The sequence below is a fragment of the Conger conger genome, chromosome 7 (assembly GCF_963514075.1).
Source record: "Conger conger chromosome 7, fConCon1.1, whole genome shotgun sequence".
In the NCBI taxonomy this organism is placed as follows: Eukaryota; Metazoa; Chordata; class Actinopteri; order Anguilliformes; family Congridae; genus Conger; species Conger conger.
The window spans coordinates 38855519-38876472 of record NC_083766.1 but is presented as its reverse complement, the minus strand read 5'-3'; the positions used below and the strand labels follow the sequence as shown (position 1 = coordinate 38876472).

Sequence of the window (20954 nt, the reverse complement as noted above, 5' to 3'; positions counted from 1 at the left end):
TACCACGAGTATCTTGAAAAAGACTATCCCAGGTATACATGGCATCGACACTGTGAATCTTTATTGTTGGAATTTGGAATTATGGGTTGCAAAATCCTTACAAATGGTAACCATATTAAATACATGCCACTTAAAAAAAAAAAAAAGATAATAATAATCTTGAAAATAATTGAATCAAACTGCTTTCAGGACAGACTGTGACTTACTTGAAGAACTCATACCTAGGTATACATGACATCAATAATGTGCATTTTTACTTGTAGTAATTTGGAATTATGGGATTACAAATTCCTCCAAAAGGAGGGCAACTTAATTCACTACATGCCACTAGTAAAAAGTCACAAAATCAATAACATGTATACGTGATATTATTCTCTTCAATGTGTACTTAGTATTTCCTGAAAACATTTTGATTTAAATGTTTTATTGATTTTTAAATAGTCCCATGTATTGAATACGATTGCCATATTGGAGGAATTTTCAATCCCATAATTCCAAATTCTACAGTAAGAAATCAGTAGCATGCGTACCTGGTATGGTGTTCTTATCATGGTCTTATGGTATGGTCTTCATACTATGAGCGATTTGTGCGACCAGTAGCCGGAAGTCCATTAATGTTCTGTGAAGCTGAGCGACGGGCAGCAACTGAACAACAAAAGTTGCCCATGGCTTAACTTTCCACAGGCATCGCCGTCAACGGAATGAGAATTTCAGGTTTCATATTTGTCCAACCGATATGATACCAATTGTTCTGTTCGTCTAGTTTCGGTGCAGAAAAAGTGAGAAACAGCTTGTGATGATGATACAATCCAACCAGGATTCATAAAACATTATTTATTTTTTTAAAGAGTACAGGACAAGTCCCTTAAAGGAGTAACATGGTGATTGAATGTGACACTTGCCAGTTGTCTTTAGGCAACAACAAAACATGCATTAATTTTATTATTCAGTCATTTAAATGTAATGTAATGAGAACTGTCAATTATCTAGGATTGACAGACCGTGCTCCCACATTATTGTTTGTTACTATAGCTACCTCCATGATTAGTGCTCATCTTGGGAGACAAAATTTTCACAAGCTAGCTAATTTAGTATATATAGCGGGTGTTGGAAATGCATGACATTTTACATTTTACATTTTAGTCATTTGGCAGACGCTTTTAATCCAAAGCGACTTACAAGTGCATAGGTTCTACCACAAGTCAAAGCATCACATCCAGAACTAGGAAAATACACCTGGACTGCTGTGACTCAGACAACAGAGATGTGATAGTCCCGTCAGGGCTTTATTCAGGGAATATCCAGTGAGCGTAGTAGAAAACAAGCAGATTTCAAACACAGGTAATCCAGCCAAAACCAAAGTACAGTACCGAGGGAGAAGGCAGTCTCGGAAAAACCATGCAAAAGTCCAGTTACCAGGAAAGCTGTCAGCGGGGCAGTAGTGCAGACGGATTGTAGGCAGGCTCAGAGTCGAAGGCGGTGCAAGAGTCTAGACCGAAGTCCGCTCCGCAGGGCAAAAGCGGTACAGGCAGGCAGTGGTCAACAAAACGGAAGTCAATAACTTTGGTCGATAAACAGGCTTTGATCGTAACAGGTAAACAATGGCTTGACAAAACCGCTCAAAAGTGCACTGACGAATAGGAGGCAACAATTTCGCAAAGACATGACATGAACACTGAGCTTATATGCAGGTGTAGACAGGTGCAGACAATTAGCTTGAGATCAACATGCGAATGGAAATCAGATGTGGAGGATTGACAAGTTAACAAGATAATTAGTAATCATTAGTAATAAACCTATCCTGACCTAGCGTTAGTAAATTAGTAAATGACATGCACGAGAAACGTACGGTAAACATGAACACATGGTTAGAATGTTAGTATTACCAAATCCTGATCTAACGTTAGTAGATTAGTGAGAAGACACGGGGAAATTAAACAATTAGGGAAGCGTATGCGACAGCAAAGGTGAGAGAGAACATGAACGCAAGGTTTGCGGAAAGAAAAAGTGTTTGCTAAACAATGAACGTAACAACATAACATGAAACAAACCTAAATTGTGACATAAGTTTGCAAACTGTGAGATGAATAAACTATATAACGTGACATGACAAGACTAGAAACAAAATAAAAACATAAAAACGTGGCGAGACTAGACTAACATAATATGTGACATGACAATAAAATAACTAAGACAATAACTGAACATGAAACATGACGTGACAAGCATAAAACGTGACATTAACGTTAGCTAGCTTGCTAGTTTAGACGACACTGACATTTCTTTTTGTTGTAGACGTTTATCGGGACACTGCCAGATAACGTGCAGGTATCATAACTGTCGTTATGAGTCATCATTTGCTTCACCGGGGTTTGGTGGCCTTGCTGATTAGGTGATCAGAATCAGTTCGATACTTTGGACGCTGCAATTGTTAGGGAAATTATTAGATTGCTAGATTGCATTGGTAATTAGCAGTTTATATAGGCGTGCTCAGAGCGTCGCTCCCTTCCATTTGGCATGGTATGGTGTGTCAGTACCCCATTACAGTCTGCTCTCTCCCCTACAGAATGCGCTTCCAGCGACGTGGCCCTCCACGGCGATGGAACACCACCAACCTCTGCTACCCCTCACTTATCCCCTGTGACAACTTCACAGTTGCAGGGGGACTACGTAACTGCCAGTCTGCCACACGGACGGCTGACTTCATTACTGGTTATGCCTCCCTCCTGTCCCTACAGTTTCTTGCCCTCATTGAGACTTGGATTACACCAGAGAACACCGCCACCCCCGCTGCCCTCTCATCCTCCTTCTCCTTCTCACACACCCACCGGCCATCTGGCCGTGGAGTTGGCACTGGCTTGCTGATCTCCCCCTCCTGGAAATTCTCTGTGTTTTCCCTCACTGACCTACCCCTATCCACCTTTGAATGCCACGCTGTCTCAATTACTCACCCCGTTAAACTTTATATTGTTGTTGATTATCGTCCTCCAGGTCCCCTGGGAAGTTTCCTTGATGAGCTTGACACTCTACTCAGCTCGTTCCCTGAGGATGGCACCCCACTTATCCTCCTGGGAGATTTCAACATCCACCTGGAAGCCTCCCAGTCTGCTGCCTTCTTACCACTACTTCACTCATTTGACCTCTCCCTGCAGCACTCTCCCCCAACTCACAAGGCTGGAACCTTCTAGACCTGATCTTTCTGAGGAACTGCTCCTCTTCTAACCCTACTGTTACCCCTTTACACATGTCTGGTCACCACTTAATTTTCTTCTCCATCCCCCTAGCTCCCTTGCCTCCATCCCCTTCTCTCACCCCCACTGTTTTTGTCCACTGTAACCTCTGCTCTGTATCACCCCCCTCACTTGCCCCCAGAGTCACCGCTTCTCTCCCTCCTCTTGAATCCTTCTCCAAACTACCCACCGATTCCGTATCTTCCACCCTGCTTTCCACTCTCTTTCCTCTTGTCTCCAGGCCTGCTCGATCCTCCCCTCCCAGTCCATGGGTTTCTGACCTTCTACGTTCCTCCAGGCCCAGCCTACATGCAGCTGAGAGGAAGTGGAGGAAATCCAAAGACCCATCGGACCTGTCTTCCTACCAGTCTCTCCTGGCGGGATTCTCCTCCGCTATCACTGCTATCACCACTCTCTGTCCTCTGGCTGCTTTCCCTCATCATTCAAGAGGGCCTACATCACCCCACTCCTAAAGAAACCCACTCTAGACCCCTCTTGCATTCAAAGCTACCGTCTCTCCTTCCTTTTCTGTCCAAATCCATTAAACGAGCTGCCTCCAACCAACTCTCTTCCTTCCTCTCACAGAATAACCTGCTGGACCCCCACCAGTCCGGTTTCAGACCTGGCCACTCGACGGAGACCGCACTCCTCTCCGTTAATGAGTCCCTTCAGGCTGCACGAGCAACCTCCCTCTCCTCTGTTCTGATCCTTCTTGACCTCTCTGCGGCGTTCAACACAGTCAACCACTCCATCCTCTTAGCCTCCCTGGCATCTACAGGGATCTGTGGCACAGCCTTAGACTGGATTAAATCTTACCTCCCTGGCCGGTCCTCCCAGGTGTCCTGGGCTGGAAGAGTGTCAACCCCTCGCCTCCTTGTTGCAGGAGTCCCCCAGGGCTCAGTCCTCGGACCCCGCCTCTTCTCCATTTACACAAGATCCCTTGGCCCTGTTATCTCTGCTTATGGCATCTCAAATCATTGTTATGCCGATGACACCCAACTCTTTCTCTCCTTCCCCCCATCAGACACACAGGTTTCTTCCCGTATCTCCACCTGCCTGAGAGACACCCAGAGCTGGATGGGCAACCACTATCTAAAGCTCAACCCAGGTAAAACGGAGGTAATCTTCATCCCTGCTCTAACCTCTCTCTTCTCCGATTTTTCCATCTCACTAGGGGATACCACAGTGACCTAGTCCCCTAGTGCAAGAAACCTTGGAGTGGTGATGGACAACAGGCTATCCTTCTCCGAGACCATCGCTACGGTGACCCGGGCATGCAGGTTCTTCCTGTACAACATCCGGGGAATCCAACCCTTTCTGACCACCTACTCCACTCAGCTCCTTGTCCAAGCAATGGTCCTGTCCCGCCTGGACTATTGCAATTCTCTGCTGGCTGGCCTTCCAGCATCTGCCATCAGACCCCTACAACTGATCCAGAATGCAGCAGCCCGTCTGGTATTCAATATTCCCAGACATTCACATGTCACCCCCCTGCTCAGCAACCTCCACTGGCTGCCTGTTATGACTTGCATCAAATTTAAAACTTTGGTGCTCGCGTACCAGGCAGTTAAGGGATCAGCCCCTGTATATATTCAATCACTTATCAAGACCTATACACCAGCAAGACCCCTCTGTTCTGCTACTTCGTGCCGGTGGATGTCAGAACAGCAGAGTCTCTGACCTCTTTCAATTGCAGACTGAAGACTCACCTCTTCAGGCTACACCTTTCCCTCCCTAACTCACCACCATGATTAGCCTTATATATGCCATAGACTGTAATGGCACTTATATGGTTGCATCGATATATATTGTTTTTATTGTATTAGCTATTGTATTGTTGTACTCGGGGTATTCTAGCTGCCAACTGTGGTATGCTAGTTTGGAAGTTGATGTATCCTTCAAGGGTTCCGATTGTATCTGTATGGTTACACTAGGATTCGGAACTGTACTGTCCTCTCAGGTCCTCTTCGCACTTGTACTTGTGTTTGATCTGCACTTCGTTGTACGTCGCTCTGGATAAGAGCGTCTGCTAAATGCCTTGTAATGTAATGATAGAGATAGATACTCTATTCATCCCGAGGGAAATTTTAAGTTTTTTTTTTGATAGATAGATGTATCTGTCTAAATAATGTAATATAATAATGTAATAATGTAATGTAATGCTGGTATTTCGATCCGAGGATGTTGCCTACAAGTTGTATTTGTTTCGTTCCTGCTCCTTTCTAAATCAAAGGACACTTTAAACTCACTCATTTTATTTACTTTACTTTGGTAGGCTATTAGAGGCGAGATGGTGATAACCTTAAGTTACGTTCATTTCGATTACGAAGTAGATAACGGTGATCTACAAACGCGGAGTAATTTTAAAAGATGTGCGAACATTCCATTTAGCCGCGCGTATATCGTAGATATTGGCACGGCTGGAACGTAAACTGACCAATAGAGACAATGGACCCGACCTATCCGTTCATAATACTTCTTAAAAGACACTCGAATTTAAAGATACAATAAGTAATTTCGGACTTCTAACGGTCAAGAGAGGAACTCCAGCAACAAATACGCTCAACCACAACACTGTTCATCCCAGCCCCTTCTCTTTGAACGCGCTGAAATTGAAACGCCATTGGCTGTGGCAATTAGAACCAATTTCCAACCAATGTACAGCTATATATGTTTTGGTACAGAGTTCCGGCTTTCAACTGCATATTTTGAAACTTTATTTTTGAAATTTAAGGACTATAAACACAGGTAGAGGGTGAGTCAACGTGTTAGTGGGCCTTTTTCAACGATAGGAAGGGATTTACAATGGTCTTGTGACAAGATTTGAAGACCATAATTTTACCTATTGTACCTTTAAGTGCAAACTATGGGTCACGAGTTATAGGCGATGGATAAGGGGAGTGGTTTTCCCCGTGTGACTCACTAGGAGGAGAACATTCTAAACCGGTTGAAAATATGACGATAAATGTAAAGCTAAGGAACGGATATATTTAGCACTTTAATCGTGTTTCTTCAATGCCCTCTTGTGCATATAACTCCTGCTACTCCTTTAAAAAGTATGCTTGTTATGCAATGACCGTTTACAAGTTTAATATATTGTTATTCATTTCCCATGGGTTGAAAAAATAACGGCATCGCCAGGCAAAATCGGATTAGAATTTATATCGTAAATGTTATATTGTGTATTGCTGTTCTTCACTTCAACAGAAAATCTGTAGCTGCACGAGATCACAAGGGTGCCGAGTAGGCTACACTTGAGCGACCCGTCAACCAAGTCGGGGTAACGGCTTAGCAGCGAAATAGAATTGTAAACAAGCAGTGGTAGCTATATCATTATTTTATCATTGCTATGAACCAATCAGATTGCGAGATGTGTCCTGTACGTTTTATAATTAAGTGTGACAAGTTGAGAAAAGTAAAATTAGGCAAATTAAAGACATTGTGTAGCCTAATAACGAAACGAAGGTATGTCAAAATCCGCGTCACTAAATGTATGATGAAATGTGATGAATTTGTCCGTTTCATTGACGAAGTTAAGAAAATGACACCAACATTTTCACAATTTCACTGCCGGATGACTGAAGTCATAGTCATTGCTTTGAAATGCAGTTCTTTGAGGGGGGTGGCGGCTTCCGCTAATCGCAGCTGTTGATTGGGCAGTAGGGCAGTCTCTACACAACTTGCTCAGAAAGCGGTAGTGCGTGTTGGTGGACGCTGGAGAAGGTCTTTGCTAGTTGTTGGCTAGCAATACCTCGATGGAAGAAAGGCCCAGTAAACAGGCACACGAGAAACACTGTCATCATGGAGAAGAGAAGAGCCCTAATCGACCAAAAAAATCGCTGAAAAATGATCAAAGTCAGTGCCAGTACCAGCACCAGGAAACGCAGACGAAGAAAACAGGTCGGATGTTCAGCAAGTGAGCTAGTTTGTGTTAGCCAGCTAGCTATGACTTTAGCTAGTTTTCTAGCTAAGTTAGATGACAGCAGTAGTGGAGGGACGAGTTGAAGAGAAATTAATTGAGGGGACGTTTGCTGACCTTTGGGCCAGCTATGCATTTAAGCAGCAATGTAAAGCAGATTGCTAATGTCCGCAAAACATTAGTCTGTTGTTCGGTAAGCTAGTTAGCGAGTATAAGTGACTGGCTGAATGGAGATTGACCTTGTACACCGGTTTCACAATCATTCCTGCTCACATTTCAGACTCCTCCTTGATGATGGTTTAACAGCGCCTGGCCGGACTGTCTGCAATGTAAATATTTTTTGATCGTTCTTTGTCTGTATCGGCTTAAAATAATGATTTGGTTGCATTAAAGTATCAAGATGAAGTCCTGTATGCTCGACTCTCCAGCAACACAAGCCGGCTCCGCTGGAATGTTCCTCGCTGGTCAGGTTCTATTTCCTGTCCGCCATGTTGGATATATATAGCTATATTTTTAGGTGGAAAAAAAACACCGCTACTAGCTAAGTACGCGGCTATCGAATTTGCTAAGTCTGATCTGTCCCAGTATGTCCGTGGTACAGAAAATGCAGTTCTAGTGACATTTTAACTTAAGGTATTGTGTACATTTAATGGAATTGGATTATTGTATTTGAGCATGTAGCTACAGTTAACTAACGTTATGTCGATAGGAAGCTACTTCACGCTTCTTTGCTGAGCCACCGTCGGCTACATTCGTGATTTGTAGTCTGTTGGGCCTGTTGCGCTCAAATGTCCGATTTGTCATCGGACGACACGATTACAAATACTATAAAAATCCCAAATTAGTCGTGGACGAATATTGTTACATTGTTCGTACACTTAAGATATTTCAGCGGTAACGTTAGTGTAAAATCTTTACCGGCGTGGCCACGAAAGCTAGCGTACGTTAATATAACCAGTCAAACACTAGCTAAGGTTACGTTAATGTTGTCAAGATATCTTTTGAACCGTGTGCAGTTAAAAGCTGAGCAACCTCAAGGTTAGCAAGATATAAGTTATTGTAGAAGCTAGCGATGGCTCTCAATCCACCATTGTCTAGTAACTAGTTCGCTAAGTTTGTGCTAGCTGCACGATTTGTGTTGAACGTTCTTTGACTAGCGCTAGCTAGAGTAAATTGATAGTTTACACGAGTTAATTTAGCACCTGCCTACTCGGCTAGTCACATAATTTAGCGTCGAATTCAAGTCAACGTTGGATAAATATGACTAATTAAGTTACCGCATCGCTGTCTTGGCTAACGTAAACTCGCCGTGTTCCGAACAGAACACGGTGAAGCGGCCGCTTCCACCAGAAGTTAACGTCCGTTCAATGGTTAGTTTTTCTCCCGAGGAATTTGGTTTATGATTCTGTTTGCTTACTGACTATCTCAGACATTAAAACACTGATTGATTTGAATTGGACCAATAATTATAGCGAAAACGAAAAGTAACTACATAACGTCCATGGAAGACCATGTTAGCTCACGATGGTCCGAACACCGCCGTATAGCCTCTACCCGGTTCGTAGTTTCTCGTTAGCAACAGCTTCCCCACCACAATGTCACAGTGGAGCACTATCACTATGCTGACATGGATCGGGTGTGTGACTCGTACCACGTTTTTATGAAAACGGAATTAATTATGCATTACACACATAATAACCAAAGCTGATGTGGAAGTATTTTTTTTTTTTTTAGTTTTTCGTCATGAAAGTTGCACTGTTCGGAACATGGTGAGCTAACTTGGTGTTCGGAACCCGGTGGGTTTACGTTACTGCACGTAGCCAAGTTATTTTGCCGTCTGTCTCGCTGTATTAACGTTACTCTCTAGCTTAGTGCTAGTTAAATTGCAGCCATTTGGCTAGCCAGTAGTAGCTAGCTGGAATTCTCAGGTTACCAGCAGTAGTGATGATTCTCGAGCTAGCTTAATTTCTGTAGCTATTTATGGTTGTTTGTGTCGACAGTTGATGGTTGTGTATTTTAACTTACTATATTGATAACGTTGCATTATTGTACGGAGGACGGGGCTACCAACCATGGACCCTTTCCCGGGTGCAGCCGAAATAAAAGTCCCGATTAGCTAGTTTAACGTTTCTACCTTGCCTGCTATAGCATTAACTTGGCTAACCCTGTGTAAATTTTACGGCCTGTAAAATGTTACGAATTCGAAAGTAGTTAACTGTTGGCTCTAACCAAAAGGCCTGCACGGCACTTTTTCAGTTAGCCAATCACATTAACACACCGAAGTAACCTTAGCTAGCCAGCGAACTGGCCTCATTCTTGCACAGCCCAACTGCTTGCGATTAGGAGCGGCCCTTGAATCACTAGGCTAACATTAGCTAGCTAAATAAAACTGCAGCGAACGGGAAGATAGCAGGCGAGCTTCTACCCACATACAGCTGATTCTTTTGTCTGCTTTATTTGCACTGGGATAATTGCTTATAAACTAAATGTTGGATTGATATTGACTCCGATTGTACTTCGAAAATGAACGTGACATAATTATTGTAATAACATCTACTTTAGAGCTGTTGTAACGTATTGTTCCAAATAGCTTGTAGCATTCATAGCACCTCTCCTGAAAATCACTGAACTTACAGAGGCTTGAAGTGAGGCAGAATGACTGGGATAAGTAAAATTTAATACCTTTAATGCAACTTTTAGAAGCTGTGATGTGGTGCTCTTGATTTGTTTAAAAATGAAAGGACAGTGAAGGGGGTCTCATGCAGGAGGGTTCTCCAATTTGTGAGTAGCTCGCCAGGTGAGAAATGTAGTCAGATTGGGGTGTTTGCGACAGGGGGGACAAATTGTTCTGATGCCATATTTCTTTACTAAATGAATTGGCATACCTTAAATATGTCTAAAAGTCGCTGACCAAACAGAGGTCTGTTGTCGGCCATTTTAGCTGACAGCAGGCACTTGGGGAACTACTTGCCTATGAAACTAATAGTCTAGAATCTAGAATTGTTTTTTTAGACCTAGTTGGATTCCACATTGAAATGTTTCATACATTGCTGGAATTGGTTGTTTATTTTAGTTAAACATTTGTATGACAGCAGGATGTGATGGATGTGTCGACTACCACCTATTTTATTTATATTTTTTTTACATGATATTCAATGACGTTATAAGAATAAATTGAGGTTATAGCCTATTGCTCCAAAAGGTAATGAATTTTATGGGTTTTTTTTGTTTTGTTTTTTCACATTTCTATTGAAATTACAACAGTGTCAATAAGTGCCAGCAGATTAATTGGTGAATTGATCAGTTCAGGACTCTTGGAAAAGTTGAACATACACATGAAAATGTTTTGCCCAATTTATTTGACCTCAGTGGTAGCAAACTGCATAGCAATTGGTGGGCAGTCTATGCACACCTATACATTGCTTGTTATTACAGTGTCTGTTTTGAAGCTGAGAAGTGACTGGAAAGCTAATCATTGATCCATTTTTGTTCTGCCAGTCAGCTTCCTGCACATTAGTTGTCCTTCATCTTGTAGTTCTGGGAACGAGGTGTAACATTTATGCATTGGGAAATCCAGTGTTCTTTATTCCTGACTGTAACCCTGGCTGCCATCACCATATTTAACTAATTTATTTTACTCAGAATCCCTAGTTGGGTGATTCCTCCAACCAACATCACTCCAACTGCAAGTACAATGGATGTTCTGCAAGTGTCTGAATGATAGGCTTCCAAGAGGGCAGATATGCAAGAAATCAGATATGATTGTAACTGGGTCTGGCCTTCTGCCACCTGACACATGCAGTCTAAACATCCTGTGTAGCGCTGCACTATCTTGGAAACTGTCATGTCTTCTGTGGAAGGGCTGTATAAGGCTCACAGCTTAATGGAGCTTTGTGGCCTTGTTACAGGCTGTGGCATGTCAAATAACTTTTGCTTATGTCTTCCCAGGCGATGGAAGAATAAATGGCAGCATCACGGAGGGAGAGAAAACACTCTCTGCAATTGATCCAGCCTGCATCCTTTATCCTGTGAGCGACAATGGCAGTAGACCACTGCTAGACACTAACTTGAAAGTGAAGAAGCCAGGAAAGGCCTTTAGCGCTCTGTTGGAAGCAGGGAGCAGAGGCAGCTACAACTGCAAAAACAGTATGGACAGCAAGAATGACAAACCCTTAGATTTCTCACCCCACGGGGGCAAGCCTTTTGACAAGAAGGATTCCCTTTCCCTTCTGAACGGAATCGTGTCTCTCAGTGCCAGTCATATCACAAATGGTTACCCCTGCAAGTCGGTGCTCGACAATGATGGCAGCGGCTCTGAGAACGGATACACCACACCTAAGAGACGCAAAGCCAGACACAGCAGCATCAAGAGTGCAGAGAATGTGAGCGTGCAGCAGGAGAAGACCATGCAGCAGGGCAGCGCAGCTTCTCACAGGCAGGACGTGGGACCTCTGAGCCCAGAACCCGAGAAACTGGCCAGCCCTCGCCTGGACAGTGGAAGACCCTGCGCCAAGGCAGAGGCCTGTACCGGAGTCACACGGGCAGGGGAACTGCAGCACAAGAACTCAGAGGGCAAGGCCACCGGCACCCCCAGTAAAAAGTTTGAGGACCGGCCCGGCAAACCCAGACTCGCTGCTTCGGTGACCACAAAAGAGGACTCGTGGACTTTGTTCAAGCCCCCTCCCGTTTTTCCTGTGGACAACAGTAGTGCTAAAATTGTGCCCAAGATCAGTTATGCAAGTAAAGTCAAGGAGAACCTCAACAAAGCAGCCCAGGCTAGAGGTGACACTCCCCCACCTCAGGAGCCTGGAAGACTCTCATTGGTTCCCATGTCTGCTTTGAAAACTATGACTTCACCTAGCTTTATGAACGGCCCAATTTCTGGTGAGGGCAATGGCTGCCTCCCAGCCGAGCCACTCTTTACCACTGCTGCTAGTACTGTACCGCTGGCCTCTCCTCTATCAGGGGGCGAGAATGTAGCATCCTCTCCTGACAATGATAGTAGCACTACGACAACCCCTGTGGCAGCCACTGGTGAACCAAGAAAGTCTAGCCTTTTTGTTTACCCTCTTACCCCGACTAATATGCAACTAGCGCTCCCAAGCGCCTGCCAAGTGGACACACCTGCTGCTCAGACAAATCAAAAAGCCTTGGGGGACATCTTCCGGAACCAATGGGGGCTGTCCTTCATCAACGAGCCCAATGCAGGGCCAGAAAGCAAGGCGGGCAATGCCGCAGAGGTGACATTTCAGGGGAGGTGCCCCGTTGCCACGGCCACACAGGACTCCAGCTCATCCCCGTCCATATGGAAGCCCCCTCCCTTCTCAGCATCTCCTGAGGTGGACAAACGGACTAGCCCCCTACCCATTAGCAGTGTTCTAAAAATCTGCCCCCCTGAAGTGCCTGTCAGTGGGGGTGGGTCACAAACCCACCCTCTGGGACAGGACACACTCAGAGGCGAGATTGGGAGTCTTAGTGCAATAGTGTTTGCTTCTTCTAAAGACCCCAGTGCTGAACCTCCTCAGGCCTGCCAGACTAACTCTGCGTTGGCTCTGGTTAAAGAGCAGAGCCAGTGCAAGGGCTTTGACAGAAGGTGTAGCAGGGGGTCGTTTGATCTTAAAGCTGCTGTAGTTTATCACACTAAAGGTAATTCTTCCTATGACACTTGTCACAATTGATTTGAGTGCAGGAGGTGCAACTCCTGCACTTGAATTTTGTTCAAAATAAGTTGAAATTTGATTAGAACAATGGGCATTTTTAATAATCGCATCATGGTTGGGTCCATAAATCATTGTTCTTAGGTTAAAATTGCAAAATTGGTGATGTATTTATTGCATTATTGTACCATACTGGAATGTACTGAGACTGAAAATACAATTCAAATACAAAGGTGTGGTGATGGTCGTTGTACTTGTTCATTGTTGCTCATCACCTTATTTTCCCCGTACACAGAAGGTTACGATTGGTTGATGAAATTACAAATATCCAAAAACGGCAATTTAATTTTATCTTTGGAAAAGAAACTAGAGTTGACCAGTGCAGTACTGTGATTTGTGCTTTTGTTTTTGTGGCCTAATTTTCTTTTTTTCTTTTTTCTTTTTAACAGAAATTGAATATATTTTGAATTTGCAAAAACAAGGTAGGTTGTTTTGTTTCTTAATTGGTATAAAATTGTTTGATAGGGTGTGAACTTAAATTAAATTGTGGCTGTTTTGTGCACAGAACTTTTTCAGGTCAGCCATTACGTTTTTTTTTTAGCCAGAGCAGTCCCGTTGTACAAGTTGTTGTACTTCTGTTTTCTGTACATTGCTGTACACTGAAATAAACTAGTATGTCAATCAAAAGCTTGTTTTTTTAGATTCAGTTGAAATTGCCACCTTTCCGGCCAGTTTCAGTATGGTGCGGCAGGGATATTTGTGAAAAACTTTGATAAGATCCTGAAATTGTCCCATGTCATAATCCATTACTACAAACCTTATTTTAAACACTTGCAATTATCGGACTTTTGTTTAGACCTTCCAGACGCCTTAACTGAATTCCCCTTTGTCTTGTCTTTCTCTCTCAGATCCAAAAAGGGTAATCATGTATGATGAGACCAAGGACAGACCTGATCAGTGAGGTTGAGACTGAAAATGGCCATCTTCTCTTTGGGGTGCTGGGGTTGGACTTGCCCTGAATGCTACATGTGCTCTTTTTCAAAGTAAAAATTCGAATTAATCGCAACCCTCACTTCTGTAGTGGCACTAAGAAAGGAGTATCCTACAACAGACTACAAAATTGTGTAGTTGTGGGAAGCAAAATGCAGAGGAGAAAAACGTGGAGGGGGGTCGCTTTGGAGTGGAATCGCATTTATGCAAAGTTCCGCACTGGAGTCAGTGGAGAGTTGCTGGAGAACAGTGCAGCCCGCACCGGAATGTGGTGCAGAATATGCCTGAGCTCAAATACTTTGTTCATAAGCGGTCATGATCAGACACTGTGGAAATTTTGGACACTTCCCGCTGTGATGGCTCACAACTCGTGACACCAACCTTTAAAATATTTCGCTGGTGTCAAGAGAGGACAGACAACTCTGTTTATAAATGGGATGCCTCTGTTTTTGTTTCTTTATGAATTCAAATCAGTTTACTATCTAGATACGTAGGTGTATTATTGTGTATACATATGCAATAATATATGTACTTCTGAATTCATAATGACAACAAAGAAATGGCAAATACTTTAAAAAAGAATGCCTTGATATTAATAGAAAAAAAATGGCAGGAGGAATTTGTCCTGTCTTGCTGCAGGTAAAATAGAGTTCTAAATATTATATAGATGAAAGTGACAGGGAAAACGGTTGTCTTAAATATATTTTGGAAAGAAGATTTTCCAGGACAGAAAGGCCCTCACTGGATAGCTTTAGCTGGTGACCCTTTTTCTTTTGTGGTTTATCAACTAAAGAGGCACCATTGAAACCGAAAACCGGAATGATGGAAAGCGGAACATTCAACGGCAGTGGAGGCAATCTTCTTATCCCACCTGGGCGTTTAACAGTTGAATTGACCTGTTCCACAATTCAAATGGAGCAATTGCTGTTGATATATATAATTTTTTTGTTTAAGTAATTTATTAGGCCCTTGAAAACCTTAGTCCGTTTGAAGGTCTGTGTTTACCGCTAAAACTCAAAACAAATGTTTAGGCATGTCTAATTGGAATTCCCTTTTTGGCTTGACTGTAGGCGTCTCCTGATGTTATGGAACTGTCTGTGACGATGTGTGGTTGAGTGCAGAACAAATGGCTTTGTGTATTTCATCTTTTGATGTCGTTTTTGTCTTTAAGGCTTGAGAAATGATTTTCTAAAATTGTGTTGCTAAAGTTGTTTAACTTCATCTTGGTGCACATGGGTATGTCTCCCAGGTTTGCATTTGCTTAATGTCATCTCAGAGTTTTGCACCATTTACTTATTTGACTAGTTCAGCTTGATCCTGCATTGATTTAGTCCATGATCCTTTTCTTTATTAGTTTAAGATTTTTTTGCACATGTAGACAAGAAAGGGTCTAGATGTGTCCTGGTGAGCCCAGCCCTTTTGCTAGGTGTGCACAGCCAGGCAGACGTTCATTGAGAATATATTTGCAACCCAAATCGGTAAGTGGCTGGACCAGCCCCATAAAGGGTTAGGTTTAGAATGCCGACGTTGCCTATACTAAACCCTTGGAAATCTCTGGAGCATTATGTAGAGCACAGTGATGGAGGTGTGGGACAGAAGTGTATGCACTCTCTTGATAGCTGTTCCCTGAAAGTATGGGTTGGTGCGTCACTCATCCTACTGTCTCCCAGGCAGTTTCAGTTTCATTTTTCAGATTGTGAATTTCATATCCCCATCATGAATTTGATCGCAAGAGTTTTTTGCACTTTATGTAAACCTTTTTTTAATGAGTATAACTATATATAAGTATAACGTATATGATACTAACCCCCTGTTAAAGGCTTTAGGCTGGTTTAATATAAAAACAAAAATAGAAAAAAATTCACTCAGGTAGAATTAGGAAAGCCATGACCTTAGAAGATAGACCAACGCAAAATGTAATTGTCAAATGAAAAGTGATGACCCACGGTTTTATACTTTTTTCCATTTTGCTATGTAACATTAAATTGGGTGGGAGGTATTTTATAGTTAAATAGTTCTAAATAGTGCTAACAGTAATTTCTAAATTATCAAGGTATTGGCTCTTCCCACAGATAAGCACATGTTGCACTGCTTTCAATTGTTTAGATTTTTGTTGTCAGGGAAGGTCGTCTGAGTGAGCTCTGGCTTAAATCTGTTTAGGGCTATTGCAATAGTTGGATTAATGCTGCAGCTGTTTTTCCACTTCAGTCTGTCTTTTCAGCAGTGTTCATGTTCTGGTCTGTTGCAGGTCCAATTCAAATTGCAGGTGGAAAGAAAACATTTTCTTTCCAAGACGCCACATATTGCATAGGGGGGCCTTCACAGTCTGGGATAGAATCTGGACCTTGATAAATGTTTATGGTGATGCAAAATTGGCATTAGCGTTGCCCTGGGATAGGGAGGGTTCAGTCCACTGGAACTTGTGTGTCAATGCTCTGGTCATTTTGGTTCCTGTGGTCTGATTTCTAAAGCCGCACATGAAGCGTCTTCCTCTGACTCATGTCTGTGCAAGCTTGGCCTGTGAGCTGCAGTGTGAAAAGAAGCAGCTGGTGAAGTTGTGCCTGGGAGGACAGTGCGTGCTTGTGTACACACTCCCACATCGGCTGTCGAGCTAACAACTTGGCATTCAAAATTGGCGAGGCTATGGGGGAAGGCATTACAAAGATGTTCTCTCTGCACGGACTGCGTCTGTCTCAGCATGTGCCAGAGAAGGGCCTGATTTCTGTTCTATGATTTTATAATTGTTATTAACAAGTCTAAATTCTTCTGTTTCAAGATGCTACTGCTTCCTGACATGTTGCATACTGTTTTGTGGGACTTGGACCTAAGTATTATTTGTCTCCTTGTAATATCAGATTCAAAAGAAATGGGTTTCTGAACTGAGTAAATTAACTAATTTACTGTTATGTGAACTATCACAGTTGTAGTTATTGTTCTTAGCCAAGCCAAATCCATGTCAGAATTTCATGTGCTAGAAAGTGCTCCTCTCTTAGGTCAGATCGGTCTTGGACTGTTCGTGGGCTGGGACAGCTCACAGTTGGCTGCAATAGATAAAAAGAACTGGATGTGTTCCTGACCATAGATATTTTTTACTACTTTTAGCTATGTGCACTATTGCATATTGCTGATATTTTTATTTGTATTTATCATGGGTTTCTCATTGATAAAATTGCTGTAGACAACCAGCTATGTTTGCACAGTTAGTGATGAAAGGTTGATAATGGCTGAATTTCTTCTTTTCCTCCCCACAGTGTTAGTTTGTGTACAAGCAATACCTCTTAAATCATCCCAAAACAGGAAGAATATTTGGCCTAGGGGCTGTAACAGTTTATGAAATTGAATATTTATAAACCGGGTGTGTTGAGTTGAAAGTTGCATCTGTTGCTTTCCTGTATGAGTGTCTTGGATTTACAAATGGTCTCTGACTTTTTTAACCCAAACATTGTCCTGTGAACTGATTTTATACTGAGGAATAAAGGTTTTGCTGTGTCCAGTATTGGATGAGATGCATTAATAGTGGTTAGAATAGTGGTAAAATGTTAACCCCTCGATTTAATGATTCAGTTTTCCCAGGAAAAATGTTTTAATGCACTTATTTAATTCGGACTGTTATATTTATGCATTTGAAAAGTGCAGAATAAAATCTGTCTGAAAGGTAATGTTTCCTCCAAACCAAAAAATGCTCTAGGAACGAGCAACTATTTTAATAAATGTGGGTCTAGGTATGTTTATTTTTAACACTTTAGGAAGGCTCTTGAGTGGACCGAATGAGATTGTGTGAGTGGCATTTGGAAAGAAATTCTGGTCTGTATTTGCATACCCTGAAGACATTCAAATACCACAAAAATGCTTGTGCAGGCATTGGCTTTAGCTTTATAGTTTTGTGGTCTTTAAATGACAGGCCGGTAGCAGTTAGCATTGGCACAGTCCCTGACCTTGTATGTCTGTGTGCGCGTGTCTGTGCCTGTGAGACTGACTGAGTTTTCACAAATGATTATATGCAAACCTATTTGTTTCACGAGTCTGGTATTACCATGTTTAGTCTGCCTGTGTTTAAAAGGAGAGGTGTTAAAAGTTATAAACTTGATAAATGCTCACTTTGTCTTTACTTTTGAAATTATTTTTAAAATCTTACGTGCCATGTCTTGTTTTGTTTTTTCTTTTACAGAGTTGTTTTGAATTTGTGGTATTTTGTCTTTCCCCCCCCTTTTTTTTGTTGCCTCCCCTCAAATTCCTTTAGCAAGTTTCAAATATTTTGAACGAAACTGTCAGTGCTTATTAACTTGTCAGATAAAATCCGTTATTCTTTATTGATCCTACATTGTTACATTTTTAGTAACCTGGCTAACTGGTATATTCAGTCCATCCTCCAATGTATGATACTGTGCTAGTCACAAATAAATTCTGTTTTACACTAATTTGAGGAAGTACATTAATGTCAGAGTAACATGTATTCGTATCTTAATTTAGTCAGGTTTGTTGTTGCTATTAATTTATTTTAATACACAGTATAGATTTGAAATGCACTGCTGCTCAAAACAGAATGAGGAGAATCAATGTCTGTCACAACCTGGAAATGCCAGTCATTTTTAAGGAAATTACTGGATAAGTCAGTGTTAATCAAGTAAAATTTACATTAATTGGGCCTTCAAGCATTTTTATGGGCAAATTTCTTGAGCATGAGTATTCCTTGCGACCTTATTTGAATAGACATTTTGTATTAATTTTGTCAGTACACAAGGACGAAGGCCTGGCGAAGCTAACCGAAAACACCATAATATGTGTAGAGGTCAGGAGGTACAGTTTCTACATTTCTACTGTGAATTAGCTGAAGTATTTGGCAGCGTACTTATGTGAGTAAATGGTGCAATTTGAGGGCTTTGTAACTTAATGGTTTATTACAGGTGAGTTGCTGCCACTGCCAGCTTGGGATGGGTTCTTGTTCTGGTGGTGTGGTGAAGCCACCGAGGGGCGGGAGCAGTGCCGAGTCCAGGCCTCAGCGGCGACATGCCCCTGTGTTGAGCACACGTGTGTGCAGGCAAATCCAAAATAAAACGACTAAATCAAGTGACTTGTAAATACAAAGAATTACACATACCAGAAGTGCTGCTTTTTCATCCAGCTATTGATTGTCTTTAACCGGGACAGCTGGCCTCCTAACGCTGTGTGCGTGCCGCACTTGTCTCTTTGCCTGTCTCATTTCCTGCTGTCTAGACCTCCTGTGGAATTAATAAAATGAAAAAAATATTTTGAAATTGTAATGATGCTGTTAGGCTGTAAAAACATCACATTGACATCTGTGATGCATAAAGGAGTTGTCAGTGTAAGGGAAATGTGTACATGCTTTATTTTTAGTTTGAGGATATTTTACGTGCGCCCGTTTTCTCCTCCCTTAGCTGGTGCGGTGTATCTGTGTTGCTCACCACACGCTTGTCTGGTGCCAAGTTGATCTTTGTCTTCTGAGCATCTCTGTGTTTCGTCTCTTACTCATGACTAGTGCCTGTTGATGTATATTGAATCAACGTGCACATAAATTCGATAGCTATCTACTGAAACTAGAGGAGGCTGTAACGGTAGGATTCACCATTTCTTTTACAGTTTTACGTTCTGCTTTTTCAGAAGGTGACGAGAGTCTGAAAATAGTTTGTTTTTTATTTTTGCTCTTGTTTCAAATACATGTAAATGTTCCTCATTTTTGTTTTTCTTCTCTGAGGCATGTAAATGTGTTTCAAAGTCCAAACGAATGTTTTAAAATCGAGTGGAATTCTAAGTGTCTTTAACTTTTTTTTTTCTCATTAAATTGTTTTAAAATGTATTTAAAAACAAACTGGGTATGTTTCTTTATTCATGTGTTTTAATCTAGGCATTTATACGTGTATATTTGCCAATTATAGTTTCAGAATTAATTATTTTGGGTACTCAAGGACATTTGCATTTGAGTTGCACTATTATAATTCAGTGAAGCTTTCCCATCACCACTGTGCGGTGACGTCTGATAATATACTGTTGTGGTCAAAAGTTTACATACACTTCTATAGAACATGCATGTCATGGCAGCGTTGGGTTTCCAATCATTTCTACAACTCATTTTTCTAAGATGGAATGATTGGAGCGCATACTTTGTCACACAAATTTTGAATTTTGGTTCTTTTCTTAGTTAATTATGGGTCTTCTGAAAATGTGACCAAATCTGCTGGGTTAGAAATATACATATAGTCCTACATATAGCCAAACCCCAAAATTGGACGATTTGGTACCATCTGGGTGGGCAAATTCTAGATGTGATTTTTTTAGTCCTATACATCCCTAGATTATGTTTTGATATGATAGACCTTTTGGTTTGGCAGCTTATTAGTGGTTATCACCTCCTAAAGGTATGGACTGCTTTTGTTCAAAACCGGAGTTTTGCCAAAAAAAGTCCCCTGCCATATTTTGCTCCCCTTCGCATGATTCCACTTGTAGGTCGGGCTGTGGGGGTGTTAGAGACATGAGCCTGTGGTTATTGTTATGCGCCTGAGTCTCCTGAACATGTAGAGATCAACCCCGGGTCTCTACGTGTTCAGGAGACTCAGGCGCATAAAGAACATGTCTCTGTCAACCACAGCCCAACCACAGCCCGAGCTACGAGCAAATAACGCGAAGGGGAGCAAAATATAGCAGGGGACTTTTTTTGGCTCCACCAGAAAAGTTAAAAAGGGTAAAACATTTTACCTAATAGATATCACCATGAAACTTCCTCAGTTGGTTACTTACATGAAGACTATTATTTTTTGTATTAAAAGTTTTCTGAATTTTTATGTTTAAATATGCAAATGATGCATTATCTACTTAAAATGTGTTAATTTGCATAACTTTCCAGAATAGAAATCTAATCTGTAAAAAAAAATCTAAAAGTTATCTAAGCAAGCCCCCCTGTACAAACCTTTAGAATATGGATAATAACACATACAATACATAAACCCTTTTTGAAGGTTTTGTTTATGTCCAGGTTTCAGTTCAGTGAGAGTCTAGTGACTGGTGACCGCTAGGACCATAGGCAGATGCCTTGTTGGTAAATAATTTGTTCAAAGTACTTAAAACAAATAAAGTGTGTGTTTACCCCCTCAAATGAATTAATTTATCTCCAGCCAGATCCATATTTAGGTAACTTTAGCTAGC

At 41.8% G+C, this 20954-nt stretch overlaps 1 protein-coding gene across 8 annotated transcripts; it reads left to right on the top strand.

Moving 5' to 3' along the window:
• The first annotated feature begins 6883 nt into the window (after window positions 1-6883).
• On the top strand, window positions 6884-19623 carry LOC133132704 (FMR1-interacting protein NUFIP2-like). Of its 8 annotated transcripts, none has more exons than XM_061248351.1 (5): window positions 6991-7130; window positions 7430-7478; window positions 11098-12795; window positions 13256-13288; window positions 13715-19623. In XM_061248351.1, the coding sequence occupies exons 3-5, from the start codon at window positions 11298-11300 to the stop codon at window positions 13765-13767; spliced, it is 1584 nt and encodes a 527-aa protein (XP_061104335.1). In that variant the 5' UTR covers window positions 6991-7130; window positions 7430-7478; window positions 11098-11297; the 3' UTR covers window positions 13768-19623. The 8 variants fall into 8 exon arrangements, with proteins under 8 accessions (XP_061104332.1, XP_061104334.1, XP_061104335.1 ...); XM_061248352.1 differs by having other exon boundaries at window positions 7009-7146; XM_061248348.1 differs by lacking the exon at window positions 7430-7478 and having other exon boundaries at window positions 6884-7130.
• The last annotated feature ends 1331 nt before the right edge of the window (window positions 19624-20954 follow it).

Excerpts from the sequence above, each read along its gene's own strand:
- LOC133132704 (XM_061248348.1), top strand. The coding sequence starts at position 6,986 with ATGGAAGAAAGGCCCAGTAAACAGGCACACGAGAAACACTGTCATCAT. Across the intron at positions 7,131-11,097 it reads AACGCAGACGAAGAAAACAG|GCGATGGAAGAATAAATGGC; the intron begins GTCGGATGTTCA and ends ATGTCTTCCCAG. Across the intron at positions 13,289-13,714 it reads TTTGAATTTGCAAAAACAAG|ATCCAAAAAGGGTAATCATG; the intron begins GTAGGTTGTTTT and ends TTTCTCTCTCAG.